General features: G+C 34.9%; 1 protein-coding gene across 1 annotated transcript in view; it reads right to left on the bottom strand.

The window, feature by feature from the left end:
* The window catches only part of MAP2K6 (mitogen-activated protein kinase kinase 6), a 160399-nt gene that overhangs the window by 25675 nt on the left and 119549 nt on the right, over positions 1-15175 (bottom strand). Inside the window, exon 12 of the mRNA XM_074224695.1 lies at positions 1-8129. This exon is cut by the window's left edge and continues 25675 nt beyond it. Coding sequence (XP_074080796.1) covers positions 8052-8129 — 78 coding nt within the window. The 3' untranslated portion in view covers positions 1-8051. The remainder of the gene's footprint in view (positions 8130-15175) is intronic.

The following is a 15175-nucleotide window of genomic DNA, read 5'->3' on the forward strand; positions in this document are numbered from 1 at the left end:
AATTAAAAAGACAAACGGCAAGAGTCAAGGAAAGAAAACAAAGAGTGAAGCAATATGGAATTTCAAACCACAAAGAATTCAGTTTTTAGGGTTACTAACTGCAAACAACACAAACATTAGTATTCTATTGGAATACAGCCGATGATGTTAATACCCTCCATTTATACTGTTCTTAACTGTATCATATAAATCTATCCCAACAGTTGCCATGGCACCTAAATAAAGGTGTTCTGAGGTCAAAGGGATGTGGTGTCCAAGTGAGGCATGTATTCCAGGAGAAAAGACACAAAAACAATCTTTAACAAAACCATCAGATCCATATGTAGGAAAACCAAAGACTGGTTTTAAATGTCATGTTTTTCAAAGCGAGAATTGATGCTGGAACTAGGTCTATAAACTGGCTGGCTGGCCTTCAGCTGCAGCTGAAGACAATCAATCAGAACAGTTCAGGCTCTGTGAGAAAAAGAAAAAGAAAACACACACACACATACAAACATACATTCACAAAGGAAGCAAGAAAAGGGGGAATAAAAATGGTTCTTTAGGGCCTTTAAAATTAATTTAAGAATGCAGAAAGGAGAATTTTCATCCATAATAAAACTGTTGCTGATCCCCTCTGGGAAATATAATTCAGTTGATACATGATATAAGATGTTAGATTTGGATCTCGGTCAAAAAATTCGGGAGGTGCCTGATACATCTTTACCCAAAGAAAATCAATACAGTGGTCTCTTCAAGATACATTATTGTTATGAAGGCTAGTTAATCAGGGCATCTTCTAACCTCTTTCATAAATTAGACTGCCAATACCAAAAGGAAAAAAACTCAACCTAGGATCAAAGTCTACCGAATTCTCAGCAAGTAGAAACAGAAACCAGATTCAAATCCATACATGTGCAGTTAAATATGCATAGCATTGTCTGTGCGCTGAAAACAACCCATAGAATCCAGCCAGGGTTTAGTGAATCATTAGGGAGACAAAAACAGCTTCAGCGCCAACTTACTTTGAAAGAGGAACATGATTATCAGAAATTTCAAGATATCTAACCTGAGCTAAAAAGGACAAAACAAAGAAACCATTAGAATGCAAGATATGCTGGTTTCAAACTTTTCTTTGATCATTTTGGAATAAAAAAGACAACTAAATTAACATTCACTTGAAGACAGACATCTGTTTATTCTACTTAGCTCAAATCAAAACTAATGATTCTAAAGGTTTTGGAACAGCCCTCTGTAAGTTCTAAAAATTCAGGTAAAAGCCTAGACAGAGAAAAAAGTCTCTCTACGTGTGTACCTTTTTATACACAAACACACACTTCATCAAAGAAAACAAACTGCTAGTTCATTATATAACCATTACCCTTTTAATTTAATACCCTTTAATTGGGGGAAATTCTTTAATTAAAGCTTCCTGTCTTGATCAGAAGTAGTTTGGATATAAGTTGTGAGATCAGGAAATAGTTAAAAAGACAAACACAGTTTAACCAAGATCATCCCTCAAAAAAATTATCTAAAGGCATATAAAGATTTATCAATGTGCAATCAATCTGAGAGGAATAAATCCTGGAGTTGTAATTTCTCTGGTGTAAAGTAGCAGTTCTCAAAGTATGAGCCAGAATCCCTGGAGAAACCTGGAGGGTCATAAAAGGCAAAAATTATTTTCATAATACTAAGATGCATTAATAAACAAAAGTTTTTGAAGAGTTCTCAGTTTGAGAACTACTAATAGAGAACTCTGGGATGAAGAAACTCCTCTAGCATGGAGTCTAAAAAAAATTGTTAAGAGAATAGGGAGTTTAAGTGATTTGCCCAAGGTCACATAGCTACTTTGTGACAGAACTCAGGTTTTTCTGTCTTCAAGATTAGCTGTCTACCCACTACTTCATGCTGTTTCTAATGAACTTCAATTCATAATGTTACTATTTTGCAAAATATCATCTGTGAAGTTTGAATCCAGGGTCCCACTACTTTTTATTAGCTTCTATAATGTTGGGCAAATCACTGAACTTACATACTCATCTGTAAAATAAAGCTACTATCATTCATCTGTCTACCTCAGAAGCATTCTGAAAACTGCAATGTGCTATATAAAATTTGAAAGGGTGTATTTTTTTTGCAAAGCAGTGGGGTTAAGTGACTTGCCCAAGGTCACACCGCTAGGTAATTATTGTCTGAGGCCAAATTCAAACCCAAGTCCTCCAGACTCCAGGGCTGGTGCTCTATCTACTGCACCACCTAGCTGCCCCCTATATAAATTTAAAGTATTGTGTTTAGTGCTCTGTACAAAAGTGGACATTCAATATTTGTTGAATTGAAAAATGTAGAATTGATATGTGACCCAGTGTTATAAATCATTTTAAGCAAAAATACTAGTAAATCTATATCTAAATGAGTATTGTCTCTTCCAAAGATCAGTCACAATCCAATGATGCTGATGTTCTAGTTCATATCATTCATTAAGTTCCTTTTTTGAATAATTTCCTTCAGAATCTACAATCATTGGTTTGAAAAACCTCAATAATGGTAAATTACTCTTCTTTGAACATAAAGTCCCAGAAAAAAATCAAAAGTCATTTAGAACCAAGTTCTACAAATAAAATAGATGATCAAATCAAATTTCATTATTATTCAGAAATAAGTTGATTAAAAAATGATTAATATTGCTTTTCTTCTGTAGCCCTGAAGGCTTTTCTGTAAGAAAATCCCAAAATATTTTTTAACAATAGCAGTATCATTGTAAACAAATATATAACCTCTCAAAAATAAAAGTTTGAAGGGAACCTCTTATCTGAATATCAAGTTCAGGAATCTTCATTTAAAAAAAAATCAGCCAGTTTACAATAAATAACAACATGAATCAAATGCAATAGAGCTGTATCTCATTTTACCTAGACATAAGATACTAACAAATTAACTTGGAGAATACAGAGCCTTTTTCTGGTATGCACATTTTCCTTTGATTTTGGAATCTGTGAGCTGATAATTGGGCAGATATGTGTATGTCATACATACACATGTATTTAATTGGGGTGAGGGAGGGTACTTGTACAACACATATGAGTTTAAGGTTAAATTATCTATGTCAAGAAATTGCTATTATTGTGTATGCATGTATATGTAAAGAGTGTATATATCTTACAAACAGTCCCCAACTTATGAGCAGATTGTGATCCAAATTCATCTATAAATGAATGGCTTGAAATATGAAGCACATTTCCCCATGAAAACAATTTAATTCATGGTGATTAGTTTTCCAGGCTAGCCTACAATTGCCTATTTAGCAAATAACATGATAGAAGCATAGTACTTTTCAACTACACCTAACCATTACTTATAACATTGTTTCTTAGAGAAAATACAGTTTTAAATTAAGATGCTAGAACATGGCTTCCCAATGGCAGCAGTATCCAACACTCCTAGGTTAGATGAAGGATGGGGTAAATACTTTTAACTGTTAATCACTTTTTAATTCTATGCATCTGAATTAGAAATGGCATCTTAAAAGCTAAAAATATTTTTTAAAGGAGTAGGATAGCTATCTTGAGGATAAAAGAGGAACCAGTTTGCTTCTCGAGGAGAATAAATAGTAATAACAATTATGGAGAAAAAGTAGACTTCCTCCATCATTCTGCTTTTGTTGTCTTTGTCAAAGAAAATGTGCTTTGGATTAGAAAGGGCAGAACCAAAAGTAATAGTAGGAAGTTGATTCCCAAGAAAAATGAGATGATATCCAATGAAAAACATCCTAGGGACTGTCTGATACATATATATACACACACATATCTATGTTTGTATACCTCATGCTTCAGCACAGTGTTTCATATACAGTAAGTACTTAATAAGATTCTATTGTTTGCTTCATTTATTCATTCAACTAGAAGATGTAATTGCCAAACCACTTGTAGTGATCATTCAAAGGTCAGGGACCTAAAGAAGGCATAAAGGGTATTGATTTTGATAAAAGGGAAGACAACTGAATCTATAAATAATTGTGAGGTGAGCAGACTTTCATTCCTGGCAAGATGCTAGAAAGCATTAATAAAGGGATGCAAATTTTTAAAAGGAGGTAGGCATAATGTTCTAATCAAGAACAAGTCATGAAAGACTCATTTCCTCTTTTAACAGGATTACCACACTGATAGATTCAGGAATGCTCTAGACGGGGTTTGCCCAGTCTCCTCCATTAGATCATAAATTCATTGAGGGGCTATATTTTGTCCCTTTTTACAACCCCAGCACCTAACTGATACTTAATAAATGTTCACTGGCTGGTTCACTGAAAGTATTTGACAAAGTACCATATGCTCTTCTTGTGGCAAAGATAGAGTAATATAATCTAGGGCTAGATTCTATTATATTTACCTTGATTCTGTGTGCTTAAATAGCTAGGACTAAGTCATTAATGGTTTGATTTCCATTTGCAAAAAGGGACAAATGAATTGTCCAAAGGTATCTATCTATGTTTATGCCCAAGGTAGCTTAACAGTTTTACCAATAACCTGACAAAGGTCTAGAAAGAATATCAAATTTGTAGATGACATAAAGTAAAAGAAATATAACCAATACATTTTAGGACAGAGTCAAGACTTTAAAAGCTCTTGACAAGTTAGAACACTGGTTGAACTAAATAATAAGCTATTTAATCGAAATAAAAATAAAGTCAAACGAGCTAAAAAAAACAATATTACAAGCAAAGATAGGGAGGCATGGCTAGACCACTGTTAGAAAAAGACTAAAGGGAGGCTTAGTTGATTATAACTTCAATAGAATAGGATATATAGCTAAGATTACATTAAGAGAATCATGGTATCTAGGGCAAGTGAGATGATAGTACTGCCATGTTCTGCCTTTATCAGAACACATCTAGTTCTGAATGACACATTTTAGGAAGGCTGGTGATAATCTAAAGTATTTACAAAAGACAATCAGAATGGTGAAGGGTTTCAAGACTATGCCATATAAACTTCAACCAAATGAACTAAGAATGCTTAGATGGAAGGAAAAAATACTTAGGGAGAAACAATAACTGTTTACTTAAAACAATAGTTGTAAGTAACAAAAAGGTCATCATATAGAAGAGTAAATAGCCTTGGTCTGCCTGGTCCTAAAAGGAAGACTTAGGAGCAATGGGAAGAAGTTTGAAATAGGCAAATGTAGGATTAGCATAAGGCAAATCTCCATTACAATTAGAGCTATCCAAAAGTAGAACAGGCCATTTCATGAGGTAGTTAACTCTCCTTCACTGTATATCTTCAGGCAAAGATGGTATAACCATTTACTACATGCAGTGTAGAGAGGATTTTAGGTCAGAAATGGGAAAGACTCATGATCGTTGAGATACCTTCCAAATAAATTTAGGTTTCTGTGATTCAATATTTGTTGAAGGTACCTCTCATATGTCAATCATTCCCAAGTGTCCTAAATTCTGTGATAAGAGATGTTGTTTTCTTATAGGGGCACAGCCTCCATGCATGTGTTCCCCTGCAGCCCATTTGTATGGATGGGTTATTCATAAATCAAGGGCTTATATATAAGGGACTCTAAATCTATATTTCACACAACATGCACGTAGGTACATGTGTGAATTATACATATACGACTTTATATATATATATATATATATATATATATGTGTGTGTGTGTGTGTGTGTGTGTGTGTCTTCTTATATGTGTATATATATATATATAAAACTATATACATATATCATATATATATGTATATATACATATATAAGATATATGTAGAAAGCCAGAACTGTAGAGATTCAGAACTGATTCAGGACTTTTCTGGATAACCCTGGGTAGATTTTTTTGTTTGTTTTGAAAAAAGAAAATCTTCACACTCTACCTAAAGATGAAATCAAAACTGTTTCCCAGGAATGCCCTCTTTTTTCCCCAATAGTTCATATTATCATAAGGTACAAACAGTACAAGCTATAATAAATATAGATAAGAATTTTTTCTGACCATATGCTTCAGGCTCCTCTTTTATAAGAAGATATTTGCCCCTCTTTGCAGAATCATTTAAGGCTATTCAAAGTCCTAAAGACTAATAGCTTTGTTTTTAAATTAAACAGAATAAACAGACCTCTGTCTAAATGAAAACATGCAGAGCTTGGTATTTAGTAATAATTTGACTTTTTTCTCCCTATATCTTCTAAGGGTATCACAAAAATAACTTCTCAATTTGGGGATACAGAGGGAGGTGAAGAGAATATGTTTATAAATTCATTGACCCAATGCTCCTTTTCCAAAGCTGGACAAGTATATTGGTGACAGTTTCAGTATAGATGCAATAAGAGTAATCAGAGACAGATCTTCTTTCACATGAAGTAGATACCAAAAAATATGGCATTTGCATGTATCAAATACTACCACACATAGAAGGCAACAATGAAAGAAACCAAAGAAACAACAGCTACAACAACAAAAAAAGACTTGGTTGTACTTCCATTTTCAAATGTATAGTGGAGCAAATCATTGCCTCTTAGTGCCTAAGTGGTGAACAGCATTAAAAGAAATTGTGATCAACCCTTCTTATTAAAACCCCATATGTCAACAGATTTTAGGAGAATGCTTTGAGTGAGATTTATGTCTTAGACCAATTGGAATTCCCATCTTATAGCAGATCTGAAGTTTACCTGGAACCCTTGGCACTCCTTGGTCTTATGACTACTCAGAGTCCATCATCATAGGACCTGGATCCAGAGGCAACCACAAGAAAGAATTAGACTTGTTAATCAGACTGTGTGCCCTCCTGAGAGTTGCAATGAAACTAGCTTCCTTGTCAGTGGGAGGCTTCATCCTGTTTGAAACCTGTGGAAACTTGGAGTCAGCAGGAGGATACTAACTTCTCTCCCTGATTTTCCTCATCTTATCCAAATGCCACTCCTAAATTTTTTTTTCTCAAAGAGTCCCTCCTCTAAGAAGATAAATAATTAATGAGGGTTGAGAAGAATAGCAAACACTCCATTAGCCACAAAAATAAAGAAATTTGTGGCATATATACTTTAGAACAGATAGAACCAGAAGGCACCAGTTCCCTGATTGGTTAAGATAGATAACATCTGTCCCCCAGCTCCCAAGACACTACTAAGTAATCATCCTTACTGAACATAGAATAATATAAATAGAAGACTCTTGGCAGCTCACAGTCTACCAAAAACAAATACACACACACACACACACACACACACACACACACACACACATGTACATAAATGCCCTCCTTTTGTAGGGGGGGAGGGGGTAGGTATATATCACAATCAAGTTAAAAGTGTCATAAATGCCATGAGAAGCAAGCTGTGTCTCTACTTTGAGCCATGATGAAGTGAATTTACTTCTTCCAAAGTCAGACAAAGTAGTACTGGGATATTTTACCACATCACAAAAACTAATGAATTCCCAATATTAGATAAGGTGTTTGGGATGATGGCAGCAGTAGCAGCAGCAGTTGGAATAGGCTCTTGGGAATAAAAGATTGAAATTCTTAAAGATGCACATTAAATTTTTCCTTTTAGAGCCTAAAAGTTCTTTAACTCTTTCCCCTGCAAAGCCCTATAAATATTGACATCACAGCCTCCTCTTTCACAAGGTCTCCCTCACATAAAACAGAATCTATTCAAATCAAGCATTTAAACATAAATATTAAAAACAAAAGGAGGAACAAAATATAATTCTACATAGGACTTCATAACTACCATAGCACCTATTAACCCAGACAAACGTATCTCCTTGGAGAGAAACAGGAAAAGGCTGAGAAGGTTAAGGAGTCTTGTGACATGTCATTAAATATTTAATCACCTTTTCAAAGTTGTAAAGTCTGAGCCTTATTATATTTCATCTGACTAAACAGTTCATTCTATACACTATGGATTCCAAGACCCCTTTGGAAAAAAATAAACAAAAAACAAACAAACAACCTTCTGAGAGACATTATTAAAAAATAAGCATCATCTCAATACCAAGTTTCTACTGATGCTTTAGTGAGAAGCTTCACCCCCTAAACCCACCAATCCACAGGAGGGCCAAGTGATTGAGTCCAATGGTTTTTAGTCTCCAAGAATCAGTTTTACGAAAGATGCTGCATCTGTTGCTTTGGATTCATGCAGAGTGAAAAACTGATGTTGCTGGGGAGAAAACAGAAATATATATATATATATATTTATAAACAGATAAATGTATCAGTATTAGCCATTTATATACAGGTTAACAAAAATATATACTTGGATAGGAAGTTGATTATGTGAACCCATTAGGACTATATTAAGATTTCTGCCCTTACTAAATAGTACCTAAAATTTAGTAGACCTTTGTAAATAATAATGACATTAATAATAATAATAGTTATCAAATATATATACATATATATACATATGTATAGTGCTTTAAGATTTCCAAACATTTTACAAATAGTATTTCATTTTCTACTCACAACAGTCCTAGGAGGTAGATGCTATTATTTTTTTTGCTTTTTTTTTTTAGTTTTTGCAAGGGACTTGCCCAAGGCCACAAAGCTAGGTAATTATTATTAAGTGTCTGAGGTCAGATTTGAACCCAGGTACTCCTGACTCCAAGGCCAGTGCTCTATCCACTGCGCCACCTAGCCACCCCAAGGTAGATGCTATTATTACTCTCACATACACACACATACTTTTATAGATAAAGAAACTGAGACAGGCAGAGGTTAAGGGACTTGCCCAGGACTGGTTTTGAACTCAAGTGTGAATAATTTTTAAGCACTTAGCACAGTGCCTGTGTTTAGTAGAGATTTCCTTCTTCCTTTTTTTCCCCTTTAGATCTCCTCAGGGTAAGGGCATAAAATTGATTTAATAAATTATTAAAGGATGCTTTGAAACCGGTAAAGCTTTCCACTTTAAAATAATACTAAAGTAATGGGTTAAATCTCCTCGATAGTCATTATTTGTGATCACAACTGAGAAAGGCTGTTCCTTCCAGGAAGAAAAGTATTGCACCCATAAAATGAGTATCTTTGAGATTAAAACAACTCTAAAGGTCAGAGATTGAAAAGGAAAAAATACATATTCAGGCATTTTATATCCAATGAACAAAACTTAGAAAAACATCTCAAGAACAATCACATAAAAGTTTATAATAGTTCTGATGAAAAGTTAAGGACTTTTTCATGCATGTGAATGTTACAATTCTCTGGTTTCTCAGTTAAGTTCCTAGTAAGTGCACTAGTTTTTAAAGCATTAATATTGCATTTCTGTGTAAAATAAATATGTTCCTATATCATTCCAAATGAAATGTTTCTTAACATAATCCATTATTCTTCAGGTATATCAAAAACACTTCTGATCTCCATTACCCTATATCCTGAGTGTCTGCTAGTATTATTTTTATAACAATTTAAAGGAGCTAAAAATGTTATCGTTTTGCTTCATGGCATAGCTGAGTCACTTCATGTTTCCATTATTTTTGAGTTTTGAGTTTTCAGCTTTCACGTAGCCTGGTGGGAGGTTTCCCCCCATTATACTTATTTTAAACCTGACAGTAAAGGGTAGAATGAGTCACCTTGTGGGGAATCCAAAGCCAACCCAAGGAAATTTTTTAGAAACAGCACAAAGATCAGGTGAAAGAAAAAGCAGAAACAAAAAGTCAGAGTCAGAAAAGGTAGATGGTTCCCCCCCAATGTTCCCCCAACAATTTTGCTTTCAAGTCATTCTTCTAAAGTCAGTCTGCATGTTGTTAGTCTGCACACCAAAAGGGGAATAAGATTAGTCTGTGTTAACAATTGGCTCTGAGCCTAGAATTCTCCATAAGTCATCAAAAGAAGTCATTCTTCTATGAAGCTGGGAAGGGCTGGTTGGTTCTTGGGCTCTAAGCCACCTGAAATTAGTCCAAAGGGACTATATATATATATATATATAGCGCCACCCTCTGGATTATAAAGCTCTTATATGTCAATTTGCATTGACCAAGTTATTTACAATCATTTTATTATTATTAGGTGATGGGGGTTCCCCATAATTCCTGGACATAAGAGATTTTCTCAAAGTACTTAAAATAGGAGAGAGAGTAAATGAAAGTTGTGGGGATTTTTGTTTTTTAGGTTTTTGCAAGGCAAATAGAGTTAAGTGGCTTGCCCAAGGCCACACAGCTAGGTAATTATTAAGTGACGGAGGTCAAATTTGAACTCAGGTCCTCCTGACTCCAGGGCCGGTGCTCTAGCCACTGCGCCATCTAGCTGCCCCTGAAAGTTGTTTCTTGAAGCAAATCTCCACCTTCCAGTCAGTGCCATATCTTTTATTAGGAGGTCTGGGCATTAAATTCAACAAACTGCTTCAAAGTCATTCTTCTCAAATCAAACTAGGATGTTTTGCTCCCTACCTTTTTTTTTAATTCACAGACTAGAAAAATGCTGTAGGAATCACAAAGGGAGGGGCAAACTGAGGAAGTCAGAGTCATGGACAGTCACTATCAAAATGGAAAGTCTGATTCTCTCTCTTGTATTCAGGATAATAATGTGGGATAATAATAACAATTCTCAGTTTGGAATTAAGACATTGAGAGGTGGGGTGCTAGAAGTAAGATGAAAGAGATTCTCCTCCACCCTTTAGGAGAACGCACAATACACAGGACACAATACATCTACCATAACAGCATGAGAGTATATCCTCATGAATATGGGATGTTCTACTGCAATAAGTTAAACAATCTATGCTGTATGCTACCCAACAGCTGTACAACATAACTTTCTTCTATCCACCATCACCAAAGCCTTTGTGCATGATCTATAAATTAAGATGCCACACCACAACTCTGCATCCACATCCAGTTCTGCCAATCATATGCTAAACACACACACACAGAGTAGGAACTGTCAGCACTCATCACTGTAGTACCTGTTGAGGTAGGTATAACACTAATTTCATGTGGGTTGGGCTGTTTCCCTTTAATGGCAAAGAGAGGTCATTCTTAAAATTTGGATGACCCAGAAAAATTGGGCTTGAATTATGGATTTGGTTTCCCTAGTCTCTGAAGCATGAAAGGCACCATCAATGGACTTTTCTAATGGAGAATCAGCACTAGTGAGGTCTTAAAGGAAGTCTTAATCCCCTTGTGTAGATGTCTTTATAACAGCATTAGTGTTTTGTCTTTGCCTTAGATGGCTGAAATGGCGGGGGGGGGGGGGGGGGGGGGTGAGTACTTTAGACTTCTAGACACAAAGATGAATTATTTGGTTCTCTGATATAGGACAGTAAGGGAAAGAATGAAATCTTTTTAAGGAAGTGAGTTGGTAGACAGAATTTATGCTCCCTTACAAGGACATTCAATTCCCTATAATCTAGCTGCTTCAGGTACAATTAGAATCTGACTTTTGAGTAGTGCCTCACCTGAATGTCATCACCCTTTAGCTGTGGGTCTTCTCTGACACCTGTATCAGGCCTAGGCAGAACAACTTTGATCAGAATAATGTTGCAGCTTTAGAATATAAGTAGAATTGTAAACACAATGTGCCCACTGCCACATTAGATGGATAGAAAATGATGATGCTCTTCCTTGAGGAACTTCAAATATGACTTTTGAAACATAGAGATAATCAGCCTCTAGAGATGTGAGTTTGGACTCAGGAAGAAATGAGTTCAAATGTGACCTCAGATAATTACTAGCTATGTGAATCTGAGTAAGCCACCTAACCTCTTTTTGCTTTAAGAAGGAAATTGCAAAAAACTCTAGAATCTTTCCCTTCTTATAAATTCTAAATTTAAATTCTAAAGTCCCATGGACAGTATTGGCATGCTATGATCCACAGGATCATGAAGAGTCAGACAAAAATGAACAGCCAACAATTTTAATGATATAGAGGAAATATCTTTTTGTAATCCTTAGCAGACAAGTATTTGCCTGGTAGGAGATGGATCTTTTAGCTACCTGGTGGTAACCTTGAGTCCCTGGATGGAGATGAGGGGGAAATCTCTATTTAATCTGAACTCAAAGAAAGAGACCTCTGAAGGACTCCAAATTTAATACCATCTCTCTCTCCCTCTGATGAAGTTCCCAGGAAGAAGGAGGTTTTAACTGGAAAGTCAAGGAGCTTCAGTGAGAAATTCAATAAGAAAAGTTCCAGTATAAATTTAATTCCTGGAGAGATAATATGTTAAAGACTTAATACCAACCATTCAAATACTTTGCTAAAGTGCTTGTTGTGGGATTGGTAATTATGTTAGAAGTGCCATCAATGAAAACTCTAATCTTCCTTAGTGTTACTACTAGGCTTATACTGAGCCATACTTGACATTACCTTCATGTAGGAAGTTTTCTTTTTAGAAGATTGCATTGTTTTAATGTTTCATTATTTATATCAAGTTGTACTGCCATTGTTGTTTATGAATTCTGAATCCTTTTAAGACTATTTTAGTGGTAAGTCACACAGAAAATTTGAGACCTTACAACAAAGGGGTGAGTACCATAAGAACATCATCTGTTTTTTTAATGATAGACTGTTTTTCTTTTAAGAAGGCCATCTTTGAGATTTGTTTGGTCTGAGTCTAAAGCTTGAAAAATTGATTGACTTCCTGAACTCCAAAAGTGTAAAATAGCTAGCTTATGGTGAATTGGTGATTGAAATGTTTTAGTGGCATGCCTACCATCCTGTGGGTATGGTTTTCTGACCTAATGCTGATCCTGCTAGTAAGTACAGAGGCAGAGGGGAATAGTGTCATTTTGAATAAGTATCCTTTTTAACCTTGAGAATTATGTCTTTTTTATCCTTTGTGATTAACAAAGTTATTTTCATTGCATTTAATGATCCACAAGTATTGCATTGCATTCTTACCCCAGACCTGAATCATTTAATTGTCCTGAGTTAGACCCAGTCCAAAATACTCATAATTATCGACCACCATCTACTGGAGATCAATCCTACTGAATCATGCCAACTAATGGTCTGAAAGTGTAGATAATTTATCTTAAGGGTCATAGAGAGTATGACCTATTTGTTAATTCCTAAGTTCAACCTAAGTGAAGAAGAGAGAAATTTGAAGTCTTCTAGAAGGAAAAAACTCAGCACCCCTATTTTCTTTATATCAGATGGAAATAGCAAACTGTTAATAGTGCTTTCTGCTTGTGCTCCATTTCATCTAAAAAGGGATTCTTCCTTCCTACCCCATCTAGTCTTCTAACTTGAACAATAGTATCTCAGCATCTGTTTTCCCAATGCCAGAGACAGGGAGTTCAGACTCATATTTTCCATTAAAAACCTCAACTCCACAGGAAAGCAGGGAGCAGTTATGGTCTTAAAAGAAAAGTCCATTCCAGTACCACAAAGTCTAAAGCCATAAGAAGAATAAGGGGAAAAAAAACCACAAGACCTCACAACATTAATATGTCAGCCATAAAATACCACAGTGTTAAGATATTCTGGAAAGGTAGCTTAATAGAAATGAACACAGCTGCCAGTGGGTATTAAGCTGGAATCAAACATCTTTCCTCAAGTGTGCTCTAGTGAACCTTTATGATAAGAGGCCACTTGGAAGGAAAATGAATTGCTCTTTAAATACACATAGACATAAATGAGTAAACTGAACCCTTCTGTCTGACAACTGGTTTCAAAGAAAAATCATATTCAAATTGCATTTCATAATCTAAAATAACACCCAAAGGCCCATTCCTAATATCAAAATTAATTTTTAATAAGTACTGAATTCAAGTAAAGGTCTCACACCTATTTGGTACTTAAATATTTGTTGAACCAAAATTTTTGTTTACTACTTAAAACAGGAAAAATAGACCTCCCAAGTCAAGTAATCAAACTGTTCATAAATGGAATAAGAAAAGAAGGCCACAAAGAGAATGAAGTTTTTTTTTTTCAAGAATCATCCTTTTTCTTTAACTATATCACAACACTCAATCCCAGTGTAAAACTGCTCTTAGAATTCCAAAGCATTGGGAGATACATCATTAATAGAGATGACAAAAATTCTCCATTGACTAAAACACTGAAGAAACAAAGGCCTAAGATTACCATTGGGGCCAAGAGAAAATGATTAGATGAAGAAAGAACTCAAAGCGAAAAGCTAAGGTCACTCAGGGCTAGAATAAGACCATTTAACACTTTCCAATCACAGGCTACCAAAAATGCATCTTTCTTTTCTTTTGGGGTCATCCAGCTAAAATAAATACAATTCAGTTATACAGCATAGTTGGATCTTTGGACAGAATTTAAATCTCAAGCTTAAACCAGAAAAACTTAAAGGTGTTCCATGATTTTTTGCCAGTCTCAAACATCTTTCTCATCATTTTCCTGGATCTAGAATGAAGAGATTAAGTAAGTTCAATTCCCAGCTGACCCATTTCCTAGCTATGCAACTTTAGTCACATTAAGCTCTCTGAGACTTACTTTCCTATCTGTAAAATGAGGATAATGATATTTTCACTATTTACCTTACAGGACTGTCGCAAAGAAAGTATTTTGTAAGATTTTGTTGCTCAGTAGTCTCAGTCATGTCCAACTTTTCATGACCCTGTTTGGTTTTTTTTTTTAGCCAAGATAAACTAAGATAAACTGAGGCAAACAGGTTTAAGTGACTTGTCCAAGTTCCCATAGTCATTAAATGTCTGAAGCTGGAAGTGAAATCATGGAGTCTTCCTGACTCCAGGCCTAGAGCTCTAATCTCTGTACCAACTTGCTGCCCACTTGGTAAGCAGGTACTATATAAAAATAAGCTATTATTATTATTATTATTATTATTATTATCTACATCTCATTTTTCACCACCAAGTAAGCTAACTCTTAATTTGTTTAAACATTATCCATGGATAATGTCTTTAGCATTCTATGTGTGGTCATTTCAGTGTGGTGAGAAGGGGAAATGAAAAATCTCATTTCTTTCTTAATAACTTGGATATTACCAAAAAAAATTAGGTGACTTTTTTTATATCTTATATAAATAACAGAACCTAACAGACAAATTCTGAAAAAACCATTATATTATATAGCATTCTGAAATACAGAATATACTTTAAAGAAATGTATTTCTATTATCATAAAATGTATAAAGCAACAAAAGCTAATGCCTGTCAAATGTTGCAAATGAGTCATCCTTGTTTCTTGGTGATTAAAATATAATTCTGCAGGTACTCCTAAAATGCTAAAAAAAAAAAAAAAGTCAGTGTTCTTGGGCAAGCTAAACATTTTTTTTGTGATTTT

The sequence above is a fragment of the Macrotis lagotis genome, chromosome 2, assembly GCF_037893015.1.
Source record: "Macrotis lagotis isolate mMagLag1 chromosome 2, bilby.v1.9.chrom.fasta, whole genome shotgun sequence".
Taxonomy (NCBI): Eukaryota; Metazoa; Chordata; class Mammalia; order Peramelemorphia; family Peramelidae; genus Macrotis; species Macrotis lagotis.